General features: G+C 44.7%; 1 protein-coding gene across 9 annotated transcripts in view; it reads right to left on the minus strand.

Annotated features, from left to right (window-relative positions):
* Nucleotides 1-1,240: 1,240 nt before the first annotated feature.
* The window catches only part of tnr (tenascin R (restrictin, janusin)), a 153,135-nt gene continuing 136,736 nt past the window's right edge, over nt 1,241-17,639 (minus strand). For 8 of the 9 annotated variants that reach the window (XM_048539986.2, XM_048539987.2, XM_048539984.2 and 5 more), the window contains 2 exons: nt 4,339-4,502; nt 1,241-3,312 (listed from right to left, as the gene is read on the minus strand). In XM_048539986.2, coding sequence (XP_048395943.1) covers nt 3,190-3,312; nt 4,339-4,502 — 287 coding nt within the window. In that variant the 3' untranslated portion in view covers nt 1,241-3,189. The remainder of the gene's footprint in view (nt 3,313-4,338; nt 4,503-17,639) is intronic. The other variant, XM_048539989.2, reaches the window with a different exon arrangement.

The following is a 17,639-nucleotide window of genomic DNA, read 5'->3' on the forward strand; positions in this document are numbered from 1 at the left end:
GGACACCCGTCTAAATTTAGCCCCATTAGTTTGTCTAGGACTATTCTAGTGACGGTGATGGTACTAAATTCCTCTCCATATTCTTTAGTATAAATGGGATGTTTGAAGTGCCTTCCACCATAAAAACTGCTACAAAATGTCCATTTAACTCTTCTGCCATTTCCTTCTTACTCATAACTATCTCCCCAGATTCACTTCGTGAGGCCCCTATGTTCGTTTTGACCTCACTCTTCCTTTTATATATTTAAGGAAGCTCTTATTGTCAATTTTTATATTCCTTGCTAGTTTGTCCTCATCGTTTATTTTTCCTCTCTTTATTATCTTTTTGATCCTCCTTTGCTGGATTCTGAATTTATCCCAGTCAACTTTTTACTTCCTTAACTTTCTTGGTTAGCCATGGTTGGTTTATCCCTCTCTTCGAGTCTTCTTCCTCACTGGGATGCATTTTTGCTGAGTGTCATGAATTACCTTCTTGAATGGTTGCTTATTGTCACTCCTGCTAAACTGTCTCATCTGCCAAATCTACTTTGTTAACTCTGCCCTCATTTCATTGTCATTCCCCTTATTTAATTTAAATACGGTTGTTTCTGGCCAAGGTTTGTCACTCTTGCACTGAACATTATATGATCACTACTTCCCGGACGTTCTTTTACTCTGAAGTCATTTATTAAACCTGCTTCATTAGCTATGACCAGACCCAAAATAGCCTGCTCCCTGGTTGACTCTAATGATATAATGCTGTTAATGCACTCTATGAATTCATTGACATAGACCATCCTTTCCAATTTGATTATTCTTCACATTGTTTGGGTTAAAGGTACGCACATTATTGCTCTTTTTTTTACTTGCTCCCAATATTAGTCAATTCACAGCCTTTCCTACAGTGTGGCTACTGTTTGGGGGTCTGTACACTGCTCTCATCAATGTCTTCTTTCCTTTGCTGATCTTTTCTTAACTCCACCCAAATTTAACAACATGTTTTTAATACAGTGTATTTTCAATTTAATCTGTCTTTAATTTAAGCTTGTTATGAATCCAATGTCCTATTAATTCAGCTAATTATTTTACTATTTGCTTTTTCAGACTGTATTTAAGTTTGGAATCAATTTGCAGAGACTGGTTTGCTGTTGAACAGAAGAGATGTCACTGTGGTCTCAGCCCTCTAGTTTGCGCATCTGTGACCTGCCACAATGCATTGAGGTGTGAACAGATACAAGTGCAACACCAGAAGAGTCAGTGATTACAGAGACAGTTGTTTATATTTCCAGTTCTATTCCAAATGATACAAAATGGAAGAGGATTCTGAAGTTGCTTCTTGAGAACCTGTCGTGTACCATTGCTGTGGAAAGTCAAGTCCTCGGGGCTTTTAGAGAGACACATGCATTCACAAGTCGTTACCACAGGGGAAAGGGTTAATCTGCCGCAAACAGGAATGTTTTATAAAAAGATTTAACTCTGATCTACAGCAGTGTTGGAAAGCTGGGACCAGATGGTACCACGCGAAGAGTGCAGTACCGTAAGAGATGGACCAGCAAGCACAGACTGAGCAGCAGGATATTATCAGCGAATATAACACCCATCCATTGAGCTGATTTCCCATCAGACTGCGTAGCGATTGAGCGAATCAGCGAATGGTCATCCACCATAACAAAACCAGACAAAATGACCTGATTGGAGTGTGCTCAGATTGGGAGGATTCACAGCTGGTTAGCTGGGAAGAAGAGGTATATATAGACCAACTCCCTGAACAGCAAAGCACCCCACATCAATATTTTTGACAAATGTGACAATAAATATGCCTCCAACGGATAATGTGACTCAGGGAGAGCCGTGTAAACTGACCAGTGCAACACACAGGGAACACTGTGTATGCTGGCCAGTGTGACAGACAGGCAGAGCCATGTACACTGACCAGTGTGACACACAGGGAGAGCCATGTACACTGACCAGTGCAGCACACAGGGAGAGCCGTGTACACTGACCAGTGCGGCACACGGAGTGCCGTGTATGCTGACCAGTGTGACACACAGGGAGCGTGGTGTACACTGACCAGTGCATCACACACAGAGCGTCATGTACACTGACCAGTGTGACACACAGGGAGAGATGTGTACACTGATCAGTATGACACACAGGGAGAGCTGTGTACACTGCCCGGTGCATCACACATGGAGAGCCATGCACACTGACCAGTGCAGTGCACAGAGACAGCTGTGTACACTGACCAGAGCAGCACATGGGGAGCGCCGTGTACACTGACCAGTGCAATACACAGGGAGAGCCGTGTACACTGACCAGTGCAACACACAGGGAGAGCTGTGTACGCTGACTAGTGCGACACACAGGGACGGCCGTGTACATTGACCAGTGTGATACAGTGAGATCCATGTGTAATGGCCAGTCTGCTCCGTTTATTAATTCCACTTGCTGGCCTGTTGCTCCTACACATTTCACTGTACAAACCCATTGATTTTACTTGCTGCTGTTAATTGCTGCTCTCCTCTGTCCCTGCTCTCTCTTCCCTGCCACCTTTTGCTGCTGAATGAAACCTAAACTATTTTGCTAAATCTCTTCAGTAGCCCTGAACCCTGTGTCAATACTCCCATGTTCCTGGGTGAGATTCCCTGTAGTAGGCCCTTCAGCAAGTATCTTAGAGGCCTGTACCCTCTTGGTGTGTTTACAGAGGTGAAATGTTGCCAGCTCCAGGAAGCTGCATTTTGTTTTCTTTTCTCAAATGATTTCAAAACGCAGTGGCCCAGGGTGCAATGTGAAGAAGCAGAAGTCAGGGGAGGGATATCTATTTGTCCTGGGTGAATGCAGGCCAGTTGTTGTAGATGGTGTGTGGAGCATTGCGCAGACTGAAAGAAAGAGAGAGAGAGAGAGATAGAGAGAGAGAAACCAACCCAGAGGAATCCGAAATATCCAGAGGGGGAGCCGTGCTGAAACATTCCAGCTGCGTCTAAATGAAAGGATATTGGGAACGTCTTCAGTCCCCCAGGGGTGTGGAGGTCATTTCAACAGCAAGTCTTTGGACAGGGGCCTGGCAAGTCTCGGTGTGAATTCAAAAGGGGGCAGGTTGCTCCTGTTGTCTGTCTTCAGCGGAAAGGGTCTCTAACTGTGAGGAATCATTCTCTGATCACCAGCGCTGACCACCCTCCAGTTCAGACTGCAGCTAGATTCCAAGCAAGCTCATTGTAAAGGCAGGGAGTGACTGCCTCTCCACATCATTGCTTTGAAGTCGGAGGGTCGCACCTTCATCTCAACAAATGGAATGGACAGCTCATGACCTCTCCAGCTGAACCAGTTTATACCCTGGAAAGGCAAGATGGCAAAATCACACTGGGGAAACAAAGCAATGCCATGCTCCAATATCGATCTGCTTATGTTAAACAGTACAGCACAGAATTATTTGGCCATTACAGCTCGGAGGGAGTCCATTCATTCCATATATTCCATTTTATCTCGCAATAGAGCAATCCAGTCAGTCTCATTGCCCACATTCTCCCCATTACTCTGCAAGAATGTTTCACTCAAGTGTCCATCCAGTCTGCTTTTCAAATCATTCATCGTCTCCAACTCCAGGACCCACCCCTGTTCTTCCTCACATTCATAGAAACATAACAGTGTGGAAACAGGCTATTCAACTCATCGAGATTGCACTGACCCTCCAAACAGCATCCCGCCAGGACCCAGCCACCCCGTCCCCATAATCCCGCATTCCCCTTGGCCAATCCACCTAACCTGCACATCTTTGGACTGTGGGAGGAAACCAGAGCACCTGGAGGAAACCCACGCAGACATGGGGAGAACGTGCAAACTGCACACAGACAGCCGCCCAAGGGTGGAATTTTACTGAGGTGCCCAGTGTTATGAGGCAGCAGTGCTAAACACCGAGCCACCTTGCCATCCCACTCCCCTCACACACCACATCTCCCAGCCAATACCTACCCTCTGTGCCATCAGCCAATGGGACCAGCTCAAGGTTTTCTGATGCATGGGAACACCACCCTCTGCAAGTTCCTCTCCAAATCATTCATCATTCTGACTCGGAAATATAGTGCTGTTCCTTCAGTGTCACTGGTTCAGAATCCTGGCATTCTGTTCCCCTCTAAGGGTATCATGGGTCTATCTACAGACTGCATGGACTGCAGAAATTCAAGAAGGCAGTTCACCACCACCTTCTCAAAGGCAGTTAGGGACGGACAATAAATACTAGACCAGCCAGCAACACCTATGTCCCATCAGAGACAGTATGTAGAGAGGACACCATTTGACATTGGCAGGTTGTGCATGTTCCTTGCAACCTGTCAGCTTGGGAACACCGTCTTCACTGCTCACCTGACTGTGGCGATTCTCCCCATATTTTCCATTGAGATTAGCGCGGTGACAGTTTTTATACCACCAGGCTCCCTTGTAAGACAAAGCACAGTTTGTGATCGCAACATCGTTGTCCCGGTCCTTGGTGGAGAATGGACGTCCCTGGTGATAGGAGAGGGAGTCCCCTGTGGATATAGAGATGTTACAGAACTGAATGTGACCATTCAGCTTTCTCCACATGCCTTCACACATAATTCCTTTTCAAAATCGAAAGGATTCTGGGTAATTACAGATGGAGGATGTGAAAAAATTACAGCTAGTAGAGCTACTCCTTCTTTGCGGTATTTTCAGTGTTAGAGCGGACTTCCTCGAATTCTAGGAGTAATTACTGTTTTATAAGCTATTGCATTGTTTTGGAACTTTGAAGAAAAAGGATCAAAACAACAGGACATTTTGAAAAGAAAAAGGAGGAAGGGAGGGAGTTTGGATACCATGCAGGGGGTGCAAAAACAGAGAAGTGAATCTGCACAGCTAACCACCTCTGCTGTTTAGTTTCAAGTCTCTCTGGATATGGGAGTTCCATGTCAGAAAAATAAACAAACAAACAGAAATTCACTACTAACCTTGGAGAAACCTGTGTGGGGAGCTTGCAGCAGGGGAACAGCTAAGTTGTTTTTTTTAAGTTGTAACTTTACTTTTTTTTGTTAATCTACAGTAGTGAGTAGAGTGGGTTTTTTTTAAGACTTTATGTTTTATTGAGATCTCTTGTCAATGATATGTTTTATATTTGATATGTTTTATCTCTTGACAAACTTTAAAAATATAAAACATAGATACTAAGTTATCCTGGAGCAGCATTTTTGGAGCATTAAGATTGTGCTATTTTCTGGGGCTGTAGATTGTTAAGGTGCAAAAATGGCCTTTAGTTGAGTGATATACTCTTCCTGTTGGATGTGGGAGAGTAGATAGAGTTTCCATGTTACTGATGATTGCGTCTTTAGGAAATATGTTTGGTTGCGAATCCAATCAGATTGCATGGATTGGTTGAAGCAACAGTTAGAGGCATTGAGGAATTTATGGGTGCTAGGGAATGTGATGGATGGCAGTTTCTGGAAGGTCGATACAGTCAGGTAGATGGGTTACCTCGAGTAAATGTGGGAGAGGGAGGCAGATAGTGCAGGAGTCTCAGATAACAAGGTGTAGAGCATCATAGGAGCGGGGAAGCTGACGTTTCAGACCCAGACCCTTCTTCAGAAAAGTTTCAGGTTTCCTGCTCTTCTGATGCTGCTTGGCCTGCTGTGTTCATCTAGCTGTACAGCTTGTCATCTCAGATTCTCCAGCATTTGCAGCTCCTACTATCTAGTGCAGGGGTCTCCTCTGGCTATCCCCATCTCAAATAGATATGCTGTTTTGGAAAATGTAGGGGTTGTGAGACTCTCAGAGGAATGTAACACTGAAAGGCAGGTTTCTAGTACTGAGACTCACTCTGATGCAATGAGGCGTATGTCAGGGTCCAAGCAATCAATTGAGATAGGGGACTCTCTAGTCAGAGGCACAGACAGACATTTCTGCAGTTGACAGCAAGACACCAGAATGGCGTGTTGCCACCCTGGTGCCAGGATTGAGGATATTTCAGAGAAGGTGCAGAATATTCTCAAAGGGGAGAGGGACTAGCAGGAGGTCATTGTACACATTGGAACTAATGACACAGGAGAAAAGGACAAGGTGCTGAGGAGAGAATATACGAATTTAGGCAGGAAGCTAAAGAGTAGACCCTTAAGGGTAGCAATACATGGATTATGCTCAGTGCCTCGAGCAAGTGAAAGTAAGAAGAGGAAGCTAGAGTAGGTAAATGTGTGGCTGAGGAGCTGGTGCATGAGAGAAAGATTCACATTTTTGGATCATTAGAATCTCTTCTGGGGTAGAAGTGATCCTGTATTAGACGGATGGATTGCACCTGAATTGGAAGGGGACTAATACACTGACAGGGAGATTTGCTCAAGCTGCTCGGGAGGATTTAAAAGGGTTGGTGGGGGTGGGAGCCCAGGTAGATTGTAAGAAAACAGTATCAGTCTGAGACTAGTACAGTTGGGAAAAGGAGCAAGTCAAACCATCACAGCAGGCAGGAATGAAGCAGAGAACTATGTAGGACTGATAAATTAAACTGCATTTATTTCAATGTGAGAGGCTGACATGGGACTGGGCTACCATCACTATTACAGAGACGTGGCTCAGGGATGGAGAAGACTAGCAGCTTAATGCTTCAGGGTACGAATGCTATAGGAAGGATAGAAAAGTGGGAGGGGAGTAGTATTTTGATGAGGGATAACACTACGGCTGTACTTAGGAAGGATATTCATAGAACATAGAACATTACAGCACAGTACAGGCCCTTCGGTCCTCGATGTTGTGCCGACCTGTCATACCGATCTCAAGCCCATTAAACCAACACTATTCCATGTATGTCCATATGCTCATCCAATGACGACTTAAATGTACCTAAAGTTGGCAAATCTACAACCGTTGCAGGCAAAGCGTTCCATTCACTTACTACTCTCTGAGTAAAGAAACTGCCTCTGACATCTGCCCTATATCTTTCACCCCTCAATTTAAAGCTATGCCCCCTCGTGCTCGCCGTCACCATCCTAGGAAATATGTCCAGGGAAGTTATTTGGGTGGGACTGAGGAATAAGAAAAGGATGATCACTTTATTTGAAGTGAACTATAGAACACCTCCACCCCTCCCACCCACCCACCCACCCACCCAATAGTCAGCAGGAAATTGAGAAACCAATTTATAAGGAGACCTCAGTTATCTGTAACAGTAATAGGGTGGTAATGGTAGGAGATTTTAACTTTCCAAATATAGACTGCGACTGCCATAGTGTTAAGGGCTTGGATGGAGAAGAAATTATTTAGTATACAACAACATTTTCTGATTCAGTTTGCGGATGCAAACCTTGACCTACTCTTGGGAAATAAGGCAGGGCAGGTGGCTGAGGTGGCAGTGGGGCAGCACTTTGGGGGCAGTTGACCATAATTCTATTGGTTTTAAAATTGTGATGCAAAAGGTTAGATTGGATACTAGAGTAAGGCCTATTTTGGTGTTATTAGACAAGAGCTTTCAAAAGTTGATTGGGGCCAGATATTCACTGGCAAAGGGATGGCTGGAAAATGTGAAGCCTTCAACAATGAGATAACAAGAGCCCAGAGACAGTATGTTCCTGCTCAAGTGAAGGACAAGCTGGTAGGTGTAGGGAATGCTGGATGACGAGAGAATTTAAGGTTTTGGTCAAGAATGAGGAGGAAGCATATGTCAGGTACTAACAGCAGGAATTGAGTGAATCCCTAGAAGTGTATCTAGCCAGTAGGAGTACACTTCAGAGGGATATCAGGAGGGCAAAACAGGGACATGAGATAGCTTCAGCAAACGGTGCTAAGCAGAATCCAAAGGGATTCTACAAATACATTAAGGACAAAAGAATAACGAGGGAGAGAATAGGACCATCCATTACCAAAAAGATGTGGACGCTTTGGAGATGGTGCAGAGGAGGTTCACCAGGATGTTGCCTGGTATGGAGGGTGCTAGCTATGAAGAGAGGCTGAGTAGATTAGGATTATTTTCATTAGAAAGAAGGAGATTGAGGGGGGACCTGATTGAGGTCTACAAAATCATGAGGGGTATAGACAGGGTGGATAGCAAGAAGCTTTTTCCCAGAGTGGGGGACTCAATTACTAGGGGTCATGAGTTCAAAGTGAGAGGAGGGAAGTTTAAGGGAGATATGTGTGGAAAGTTCTTTACACAGAGTGTGGGGGGTGCCTGGAACGCGTTGCCAGCGGAGGTGGTAGATGCAGACATGTTAGCGTCTTTTAAGATACATCTGGACAGGTACATGGATGGGCGGGGAGCAAATGGACACAGACCCTTAGAAAATAGATGACAGGTTAGACAGAGGATCTTGATCGGCGCAGGCTTGGAGGGCCGAAGAGCCTGTTCCTGTGCTGTAATTTTCTTTGTTCTTTGTTCTTTGTTCTTTGACCCTTTAAAGATCAGCAAGGCCACCTTTGTGCTGAACTGCAGGACATGGGGGTGATACTAAATGAGTATTTTGCATCAAAATTTGCTTTTGCTTTATCTCAAGAGGGTTGCAATATAAAAGCAGCGATGTACTTCTGAGGCTTTATAAAGCTCTAGTTAAGCCCCATTTAGAATACTGCGTCCAATTTTGGGCCCCACACCTCAGGAAGGACATACTAGCCCTGGAGCGTGTCCAGCGGAGATTCACACGGATGATCCCTGGAATGGTGGGTTTAACATATGATGAACAGCTAAGGATCCTGGAATTGTACTCATTAGAGTTTAGAAGGTTGAGGGGAGATCTAATAGAAACTTACAAGATAATGTATGTCTTAGAAGGGGTGGACGCTAGGAAGTTGTTTCCGTTAGGCAGGGAGACTAGGACCCGTGGGCACAGACTTAAAATTTGAGGGGGTAAATTTAAAAGTGAAATGAGATGACATTTCTTCAGCCAGAGAGTGGTGGGCTTGTGGAATTCATTGCCATGGAGTGCAGTGGAGGCCGGGACGTTGGATGCCTTCAAGGCAGAGATCGACAAATTCTTGATCTCACAAGGAATCAAGGGCTACGTGGAGAGTGCAGGGAAGTGGAGTTGAAATGCCCATCAGCCATGATTAAAATGGCGGCGTGGACTTGATGGGCCGAATGGCCTTACTTCCACTCCTATGTCTTATGGTCTTATAGTCTTATGATCAGTGTTTATTGTGGAGGAGGAGATAGAAGATAGAGAACTTGGGAAATAAATAGCAACACCTTACATCTGTTTATTCTTATATCCATTATTCTTGGCCCTTCCTCCAATGGGAGCAGTTTCTCCCCAACTTCTCTGTTTTGTCTGTTCCTGATTTTTGCTCAAATCTCACTCTCAGCCTTCTTCTCTCCAATGAAAGCAGTCCCAACTTCTTACTCTGTCCTCATCACTGAAGTTTCTTGTTCTTGGAACTATTCTGATAAATTGCTTCTGCAATCTCTCCAATGCATTCACATCCTTCCTATAATGTGGCGCCCACAACTGTGCATTTATGCTCCAGTTGAAGCCTGATTGGTGTTTTTATACAAGGTCAGCATCACCTCCTTGTCCTTGTCCCTCTGCTCCTGCAACCCCTTTAAAATCATACAGCCACTTAATATTGTTGTTCAATGTTTTCCAACCAAAATTAACAACTTTACACTTCTCTGCATTGAATTATTTCAGTAATGTGTCCATTCATTGCACCATAGCTGTTTGTATCATTGTGCAGTTTAATTATTTGAAAGGTATCCTCTGTGACAAGCTTGTACTATAACAATTGACATGCAAAATGGATTTTTTAAAAATCAAAATAATTATTATCTCCCAACCTAGAGCCTATCTGATGTCCTTTGGGAGATCTGGTCCTTACCCGGTCTGGTGTACATATGACTCCAGTTGCACAGTTATAGGATTGGCTCTTAATTGCGCACCAAAATGGCTTAGAAAGGTACTTGGTTCATAGGCAATTAGGAATGGGCAACAGGTGTCTGTCATTCTCACATTCCATGAAAGAATCAAGAAAAAGAAGTTCTGATTTACTGCTTCCATCTGACTTTGAATCACTTGTTTGGTTATTTAATAAATGTTATTATTTTGTTGCCCTACAGAATCTCCTATATCACAGACTTGAGAACCTGATTCTCGGGGTGTACTTTACTAGGAAGGTTCTATTGGAGCCTTATAGTATTCAATAACATTATAATCTGGTTTTAACTTACTACAAAGCCATGTGGATGAGGATAATAATCTTGGCTGGTTCCTTTCCCTTGGGAAAGGATTCAACCAGCCTTTCAGATCTGTTTATGCATCTCTAGGATCTGTCTTTCTCTACCTGAAGTTGAGTGGAATCATCTGAGGGCTATGCCAGACTGGAATTTTCCCAAAAAGACGCTAGGATTACAATAGACCACAGGTTATTAGTAAATAGCAGATTCTCCCTATTTTCATAGTTCCATTATCATTGGCTTGTCTGCAGATCATCTAAATATTACAGTCCTCCAGCTCTACCTATTTAAACATCTTCCCAGGAGCTTGACTGCACGACCCCAGCGAATGGTAACAACATATACCCAAATACAGACACACACACATACACACACACACATACACACACACACACACACACACACACACACACACACACACACACACACACACACACACACACACACGATAAAATGCAGATAAGTTAACACAAATACATGAGTGGAAAAATATAGAATCGCAGATTGTTACAGTGCAGAAGTAGGCTGTTCAGCCCATAGTACCTGCATTGGTCTTATTATTTACCCTGCCCCTATGGCCTCGTGCCAATCTCCTGTCTTTCCCCCCAGATCCCTGCAAACTATTTCAATCCAAAGAATTGGTTTGTATCCACCCACCCATATCGGTTGGTGGTGGAAGGTTTTCGGACTGGGGATGAGGTGAGGGGTCCTGTGACCATCGCTGTGCCTCAGGCATTGGTGCTGGGTCCACTGCTTTTTGTCATTTACATAAATGACTTGGATGTGAACATAGACGGTATGGCTAGTAAGTTTGAAGATGACACCAAAATAGGTTGTTTGGTGGACAGAAAACAAGGTTACATTAGAATACAAGGGGATAATGATCAGATGGACCAAAGGGCCAAGGAGTGGCAGATGGAGTTTAATTCAGATAAATGTGGGATGTAGCATTTTGGTAAGGCAAATTAGGCCAGGACTTAATGGTAAGGTCCTGGGAGTGTTGCAGAACAAAGATACCTTGAGGTGCAGTTTCATGGTTCCTTGAAAGTGGAGTTGTGGGTAGACAGGGTGGTGAAGAGGGCATTTGGAATGCTTGCCTTTATTGGTCAGGGCATTGAGTATAGGAGTTGAGAGGTCATGTTGTGTCTGTACAGACTTTTCATGAGGCTACTTTAGGAGTACTGTGTTCATTTCTGGCCTCGCTGCTATCAGAAAGATATTGTGAAACTTGAAAGGTTTCAGAAAAGATTTACAAGGATGTTGTTGGAGTTGGAAGGTTTGAGGGAAAGGGAGAGGCTGAAGAGGCTGGGGCTATTTTCTATGGAGTGTTGGAGGGTGAGGAGTGATCTTGTAGAGGTTTATAAGAGATGGATAGAGCTCTGAAAGATCATGGAATCAAGGGTTATGGGGATAAGGCAGGAACAGGATACTGATTGTGGATGATCAGCCACGATCATAATGAATGGTGGTGCTGGCTCAATGGGCCGAATGGCCTACTCTTGCACCTATTGTCTATTATCTATTGTCTTTAAAATCTTGAGGGGCATGGATAGGATGAATAGCTAAGGTCTTTTTTCCCAGGGTTAGGGGAGCCCAAAACTAGAGGGCATAGGTTTAAGGTGAGAAAGGAAAAATTTAAAAGGGAACTAAGGGCCAACTTTCTCATGCAGAAGTGGTGGTGGAGGTTGGTACAATTACAAGATTTAAAAAGTATCTGTTTGGGTATATGAAGAAGTTATGTTCAGACCGATGTGAACCAATTGCTGGCAAATAGGACTAGAATAATTTAGGATATGTGGTCACATGGGCGAGTGGACCAAAAGATCTTTGCTATGGTTCTGTGACTCTATCTAATGCCCTCTTGAAGCCCCCCATTAAGCCAACCTCCACCACATCTCCAGGCACCACATCGCCTAACTTCTCACGGAGTAAAAATATTTTTTTCTCACATCACCCTTGCTTCATTTGCACATCATTTTACATCTATGCCCTTTTGTTCTTGTTCATTTTATAAGCCAGAACAGCTTCTCCCTGTCTACTCTATCCAGCCCGTTAATGATTTTGAAAACCTCTATCAAATCCTGCTGTTAGCTGCCTTCTCTTCAGGGGGAACAGTCCCAAATTCGTCTTTCTATCCTCATCACTGAAGTTTCTCATTCCTAGAACTATTCTTGTAAATCACTTCTGGACTCGCTCCACATCCCTTTCATATAATATGGCGCCCATATTTGTACACAACACTCCAGCTGAGGTCTAACAAGTGTCTCGTACTAGTTCAATGTCACTTCCCTGCTCTTGGACTCTATGTCCCTATTAATAAAGATCTATATACATAAAATGCGGGGTAAATGGGTAACGCAGGATGGGGAGTGTGATCTGGATCGCATGCTCTTCAGAGACAAAAACAAAGTTGCTGGAAAAGCTCAGCAGGTCTGTCAGCATCTGTGGAGGAGAAAAAAGAGTTAAAGTTTCAGGTCCAGTGACCCTTCCTCAGGACTTCAGAGAGTTGGCGCAGACCTGATGGGCTGAGTGGTTTCTGTCTGCACTGTCAGGATTCTGATTTTAGCAATGCTGACACAATGATGTCTGGAGATAATGGATGTTCTTCACTTCACTAACTGATCAGCTGGACCTACGTCTTTTCTAGTGCTAGAGTTCCTTCTTTTAAGTTTGTTGTGTTTTGTCAGTCTTTTCACTCATATACAGAAAAGGGAGGGGTGGATCCTAGCTGCGTGCAGGCTCTGAATGTTCCTCTCCTTTTCACCTCGGTATCTTTTTAATGTTCAGCAGCCCAGCCAGCCAATTCAATCATTCTTCATCCAAAAGCTTCTCAGTGCTGCCCAAACTCTCCTCTAACTTTTTAACAAAGCAACATTGTCTGGCATGGCCTGAAATACACAGACTGGATTTTCCAGTTGCAAATCTCTCCTGATATTTCAGCTAAAGCAGTCCAACTCCCATTTTAGTTTCTAGCCAGTTTACATCTCCATTACTCTCCATTGCACTGCTGGTGTTCGTTAAGGTGTTTGCCAAAACTCATTTCCAAGACCATGTTTCCTTTCTCAGCAACTGCCAACGACTCAGACTTATTCCGCATGGATTTCAACACAACCCTTTGTGTTTCGAATCCATCCAGGATTATAAATATCCCTGGACATACAACGTTCCTCAGATTGCTGCTCTCGTTGGATCCTGTGATCCAAAATCAACACCATGAACTGGCATATGTACACACTCAACCCCACCCTGCAGCAGCATCGACTCACCCTCTCTCAAAGCTGTACTAGTCTCCCTGTTTCACTTCATCCTTCGTCTCATCCATCACCTTAACAAAAGACTTTTTGTCTTTCTTTTAGACATCAAAGTGTGCAAGCTGCTGCAACTTATGGACTCCAGCATCCGTCCTGCGGACCGTCCCTTAGCACCAACCCCTTCCCAGCCCTCAGATGCCACCACTTTCTGTCCCCGAGGTCACTCCCCTTAATCCTAGCACTTGCCATGCTTTTACCATAACTCCTGACCTTTCCCTCTCTGAGCCTGAACATACTCTCTTCGGCAAAGGACTCAGTTTCCTACGCTTACACCCCCACCTTAATGAATTTTAGGCCAGTCAAGGCACTTAACAGTCTTTCTGTTGCCTCAGTCTCTGCGCTCCCTTCTTTGGGCATGACACCACCCCCTCCACCATTCCTCCACTGATCCCTTCACCTACTTCCACTACTCACCTTCCACTTGGTCCCCTTCTCCCGGCCTCTTACCTACCCTTGATCTCTTCATAGAAAACCACCAATGTGACATTGGCTATCTCAAGTTCTCTGCTCCTCTCAACCGCTCTAACCTGTCCCCTTCTGATATTGTCGCACTTCGCTCTCTCAGGTCCGACCCTAGCTTTGTTATCAAACCCGTTGACGAAGATGGTGCTGTTGGCGACTGATGCACTGATCACTCCTCACATCCTTCTTAAAGTGCAATGATCAAAACTGGATGCAATACTCTTGTGAACTAACCACAGCTTTATAAATGTTCAATATAACTTCCCAGCTACTTTGCTCAATTTGTCTATGTATGAAGCCTGAAATCCTCTACATACACATAAATTCTCAGGTTGCTATACCCAGGACTGTTGCTGAACTCATTATCTCCACAGTTCTTACCCCCACTGCCTCCAACCTTGTGGTGTCCCAATCCCAGACAGCCTGCTTCCACCTCCTTCCCAAAATCCACAAACCAGGATCAGGCTATTCCTGCCCTACTGAGCTCATTCCCTCTGATCTTGACTCCATTGTCTCCCCACTCACCCAAATCCTGCCCAACTACATCCGCAAATTCTGTGATGCCCTCCTCCACTTCCCTGGCTGTAACTGCCTCCTGCTCACCATGGATGTCCAAAGCCTCTATACCTCCACCCCCTACCAGGATGGTCTGAGAGCTCACGGCTCCTTCCGTGACCAGAGGCCTGAACTCTCCCCGTCCGCCACTACTCTCTCTGCCTTGCTGAACTTGTTCTCTCACCAAACAATTTCTCCTTCAATCCATCTCAGTTCTGCAAATCAAAAGGAGTGGCTATGGGCACCCGCATGGATCCCAGATATGCCTGCCTCTTTATGGGGTATGTGGAACAATCCTTGTTCCAGTCCTACACTGGCCCTCCTCCTACAATTAATTTCTTGGTACATCAATGATTGCTTCAGTGCCACTTCATGCTCCTGCCAGGACCTTGAAAAAATAAGATAATTTTGCCTCCAATTTCCAACGCTCTGTAACATTCACATCATCTGTTTCTGATACTTTCCTTCCTATCTGTGACCTCTCTGTCTCTCTTTTGGGGAATGAACTGTTCACTGCCATTCACTACAAAGCCACTGACTCCCACAGCTACCTTCACTACAGCTCATCACAGCCCACATCCTGCAAGGACTCCATCCCATTCTAAATACAAAGAACAAAGAAAATTACAGTTCGGCCCTCTAAGCCTTCACCAACATGCTGCCCATCACAACCAAAACTCTGTAGCCTTCCAGGGACTGCATCCCTCTATTCCCATCCTGTTCATATATTTGTCAAGATGCCCTCAAAAGTCACTAATGTATCTGCTTCCACTATCTCACCCGGCAGGGAGTTCCAGGCACCCACCACCCTATGTGTAAAAAAACTTGCCTCTTACATCACCTTTAAACCTTGACCCTCGCACCTTAAACCTATGCCCGCTGGTAACTAACTCTTCCATCCTGGGAAAAAGCTTCTGACTGTCTGAAAGCGTGGGCTCCTTCATCATCATCCTAGAATCTCTACAGTGTGGAAACAGGCCCTTCGGCCCAACAAGTCCACACTGACCCTCACAGCATCCCACCCAGACACACCCCACCATAATCCACCTAATCAACTCATCCCTGAACACTACGGACAATTTAGCATGGCCAATTCACCTAGCCTGCACATCTTTGGACTATGGGAAGAAACCAGAGCACCCAGATGAAATCCATGCAGACAGAGGGCTGTGAGGCAGCAGTGCTAACTACTGAGCCATTCAGGACAGGGGAACGGTGGGCACTGTCCCCCCAGTGAGGGTTAGCACCTTCAGGAGTGGAGGGCAGTAGGGCAATACCCCCAGCGAGGGCTCGATCTTTCAGGGGAGGAGGGGAGAGACGTGTTTCAGGAAGTAACGGATGTGCCCTCACCATGTTGACTAACCTGAGGAGACCATAAATGAGTGAGACAAGGAGCTGCAGACATGTGGAGAAATGAGTTGGACACAGTTGAAGTGGACTGATTGTGTTATTCCTGTGAAGTGATGTGACATAAAATACAGGATGGAATTTCAGGAATTTCAGGGCCAGGTACATAGTGGGTTCAGTGCACCTTCAGGCACAGGGCAGATTTGGACAGTGAACATTCATGGAGGCAGTGAGTACCAGGTCAATCTGGAGAAAGATTCTTTCTCACATTCTCTATTCCCCACTGTCTCCTGAACAAAACCTTCAATCTTGGTCCCCTAGTTCCTGTACCGTCAGCCAATGGGAGCAGCTTTCCTTGTCTCCCTTATCCAAACCCATTATAAGCCTGTCCACCTCGATCAAATCTCCCCTCAGTCTCCTTTGCTCCATGAAGAACAACCTCAACTTTTTCCAACTGAACCCAGTCAACAAAACTCCTCCATACTGAACTCATTCTGGTAAATCTCCCCTGCTGTTTCTCAAGGATCTCACATCCTTGCTTGCATATGGGTGCCACAACTAGAAGCAATACTCTTAGATGGGGTCTAACCAGAAATTTACAAAGGTTCTGCATCACTGTCCTTGATATTTCTGTTTATAAAGCTCAAGATCCCACTGTTTTGTAAAAAAACTCTCTCAATATGTCCTGTCAGACATTGATACAGTCCACCTGCTGCTTTTCTGCCCATTCTGCCAACATTTTTTGATTCACCTACACGATCACTCTGTACGTACCATTACACTCCATACTATCCAGGGTGTTGGAGCCCTGTGTCGAGTTTGGGTCTACTTACTGAAGGAGGTTTTTTTTGGCATTGGAAACAGTTTAATGAAGATTTGTTCAGCTGATTCCGGGGATGAGGAGATTTGTCTTTTGAAAACAAAGGTTGAAAGTTTGGGCCATTACTCATTTCAGTTATGTTTCAGTTAAGATGAGTTCTTGATGTTGTAGAGGATTTGATGGGGTAGATTCTGAGAGGACAGTTTCCCTCATGGGGGGATCCAGAGCTTGAGGCTCATGGTTTCAAAGCGAGGGCTGGATTACTTCAGTGGCAGTTGGGAATGCAGAGCTGTGGAGGTAGAGTATGTTCAAGGCTGTCACAGATAGGTTTTTAACTGACAAAGGAATGAAGGCTTATGAGGCCAGACAGCAAAGAATATATCAACTCAGTCATAGTCAATCAGTATGGAAACAGACCCTTCAGCCCAACCCATCTGTGCTGACCAGGTTCCCTAAGCAAAACTAAATTTGCTTAGATTTGGCCCATATCTCTCTAAACCTTTACTATCCATGAACCCGTCCAAATGTCTTTTAAATGTTGTAATTGAACTTGCCTCTATCATTTTCTCTGGCAGCTTGTTCAATAGATCCCCACCCTGTGTGTGAAAAAGTTGCCCCTCAGGTCCCTTTTAAAATTTACTCCCGACGCCCAAAACCTGTGCCCTCAATTCTGGACTCCCCCTACCCTGGGGAAAAGACCTTGACTATTCACCTTATCTATGCTTGTCATAAGTTTATAAAACTCTATAAGGATTCCTGTCAGCCTCCTATGCTCCAGAGGAAATTAGCCTCAGCCTATCCAGCCTCTCCTTACATCTCAAGCCCTCCTGTCTTGGTAACGTCCTTATAAATCTTTTTTGCACCCTTCCCAGTTTAATAACAGCTTTCCAATACCAGGGCGATCAGAATTGTAGGCAGTACTCCAAATCTGTCCTAATTACTTATGGTCTTATTGAATGGGAGAGCAGGCACAACAAGTAAAATGGCCTACTCCTACCTTTCATATAATATG

Source organism: Stegostoma tigrinum, chromosome 8 (genome assembly GCF_030684315.1).
Source record: "Stegostoma tigrinum isolate sSteTig4 chromosome 8, sSteTig4.hap1, whole genome shotgun sequence".
Taxonomy (NCBI): Eukaryota; Metazoa; Chordata; class Chondrichthyes; order Orectolobiformes; family Stegostomatidae; genus Stegostoma; species Stegostoma tigrinum.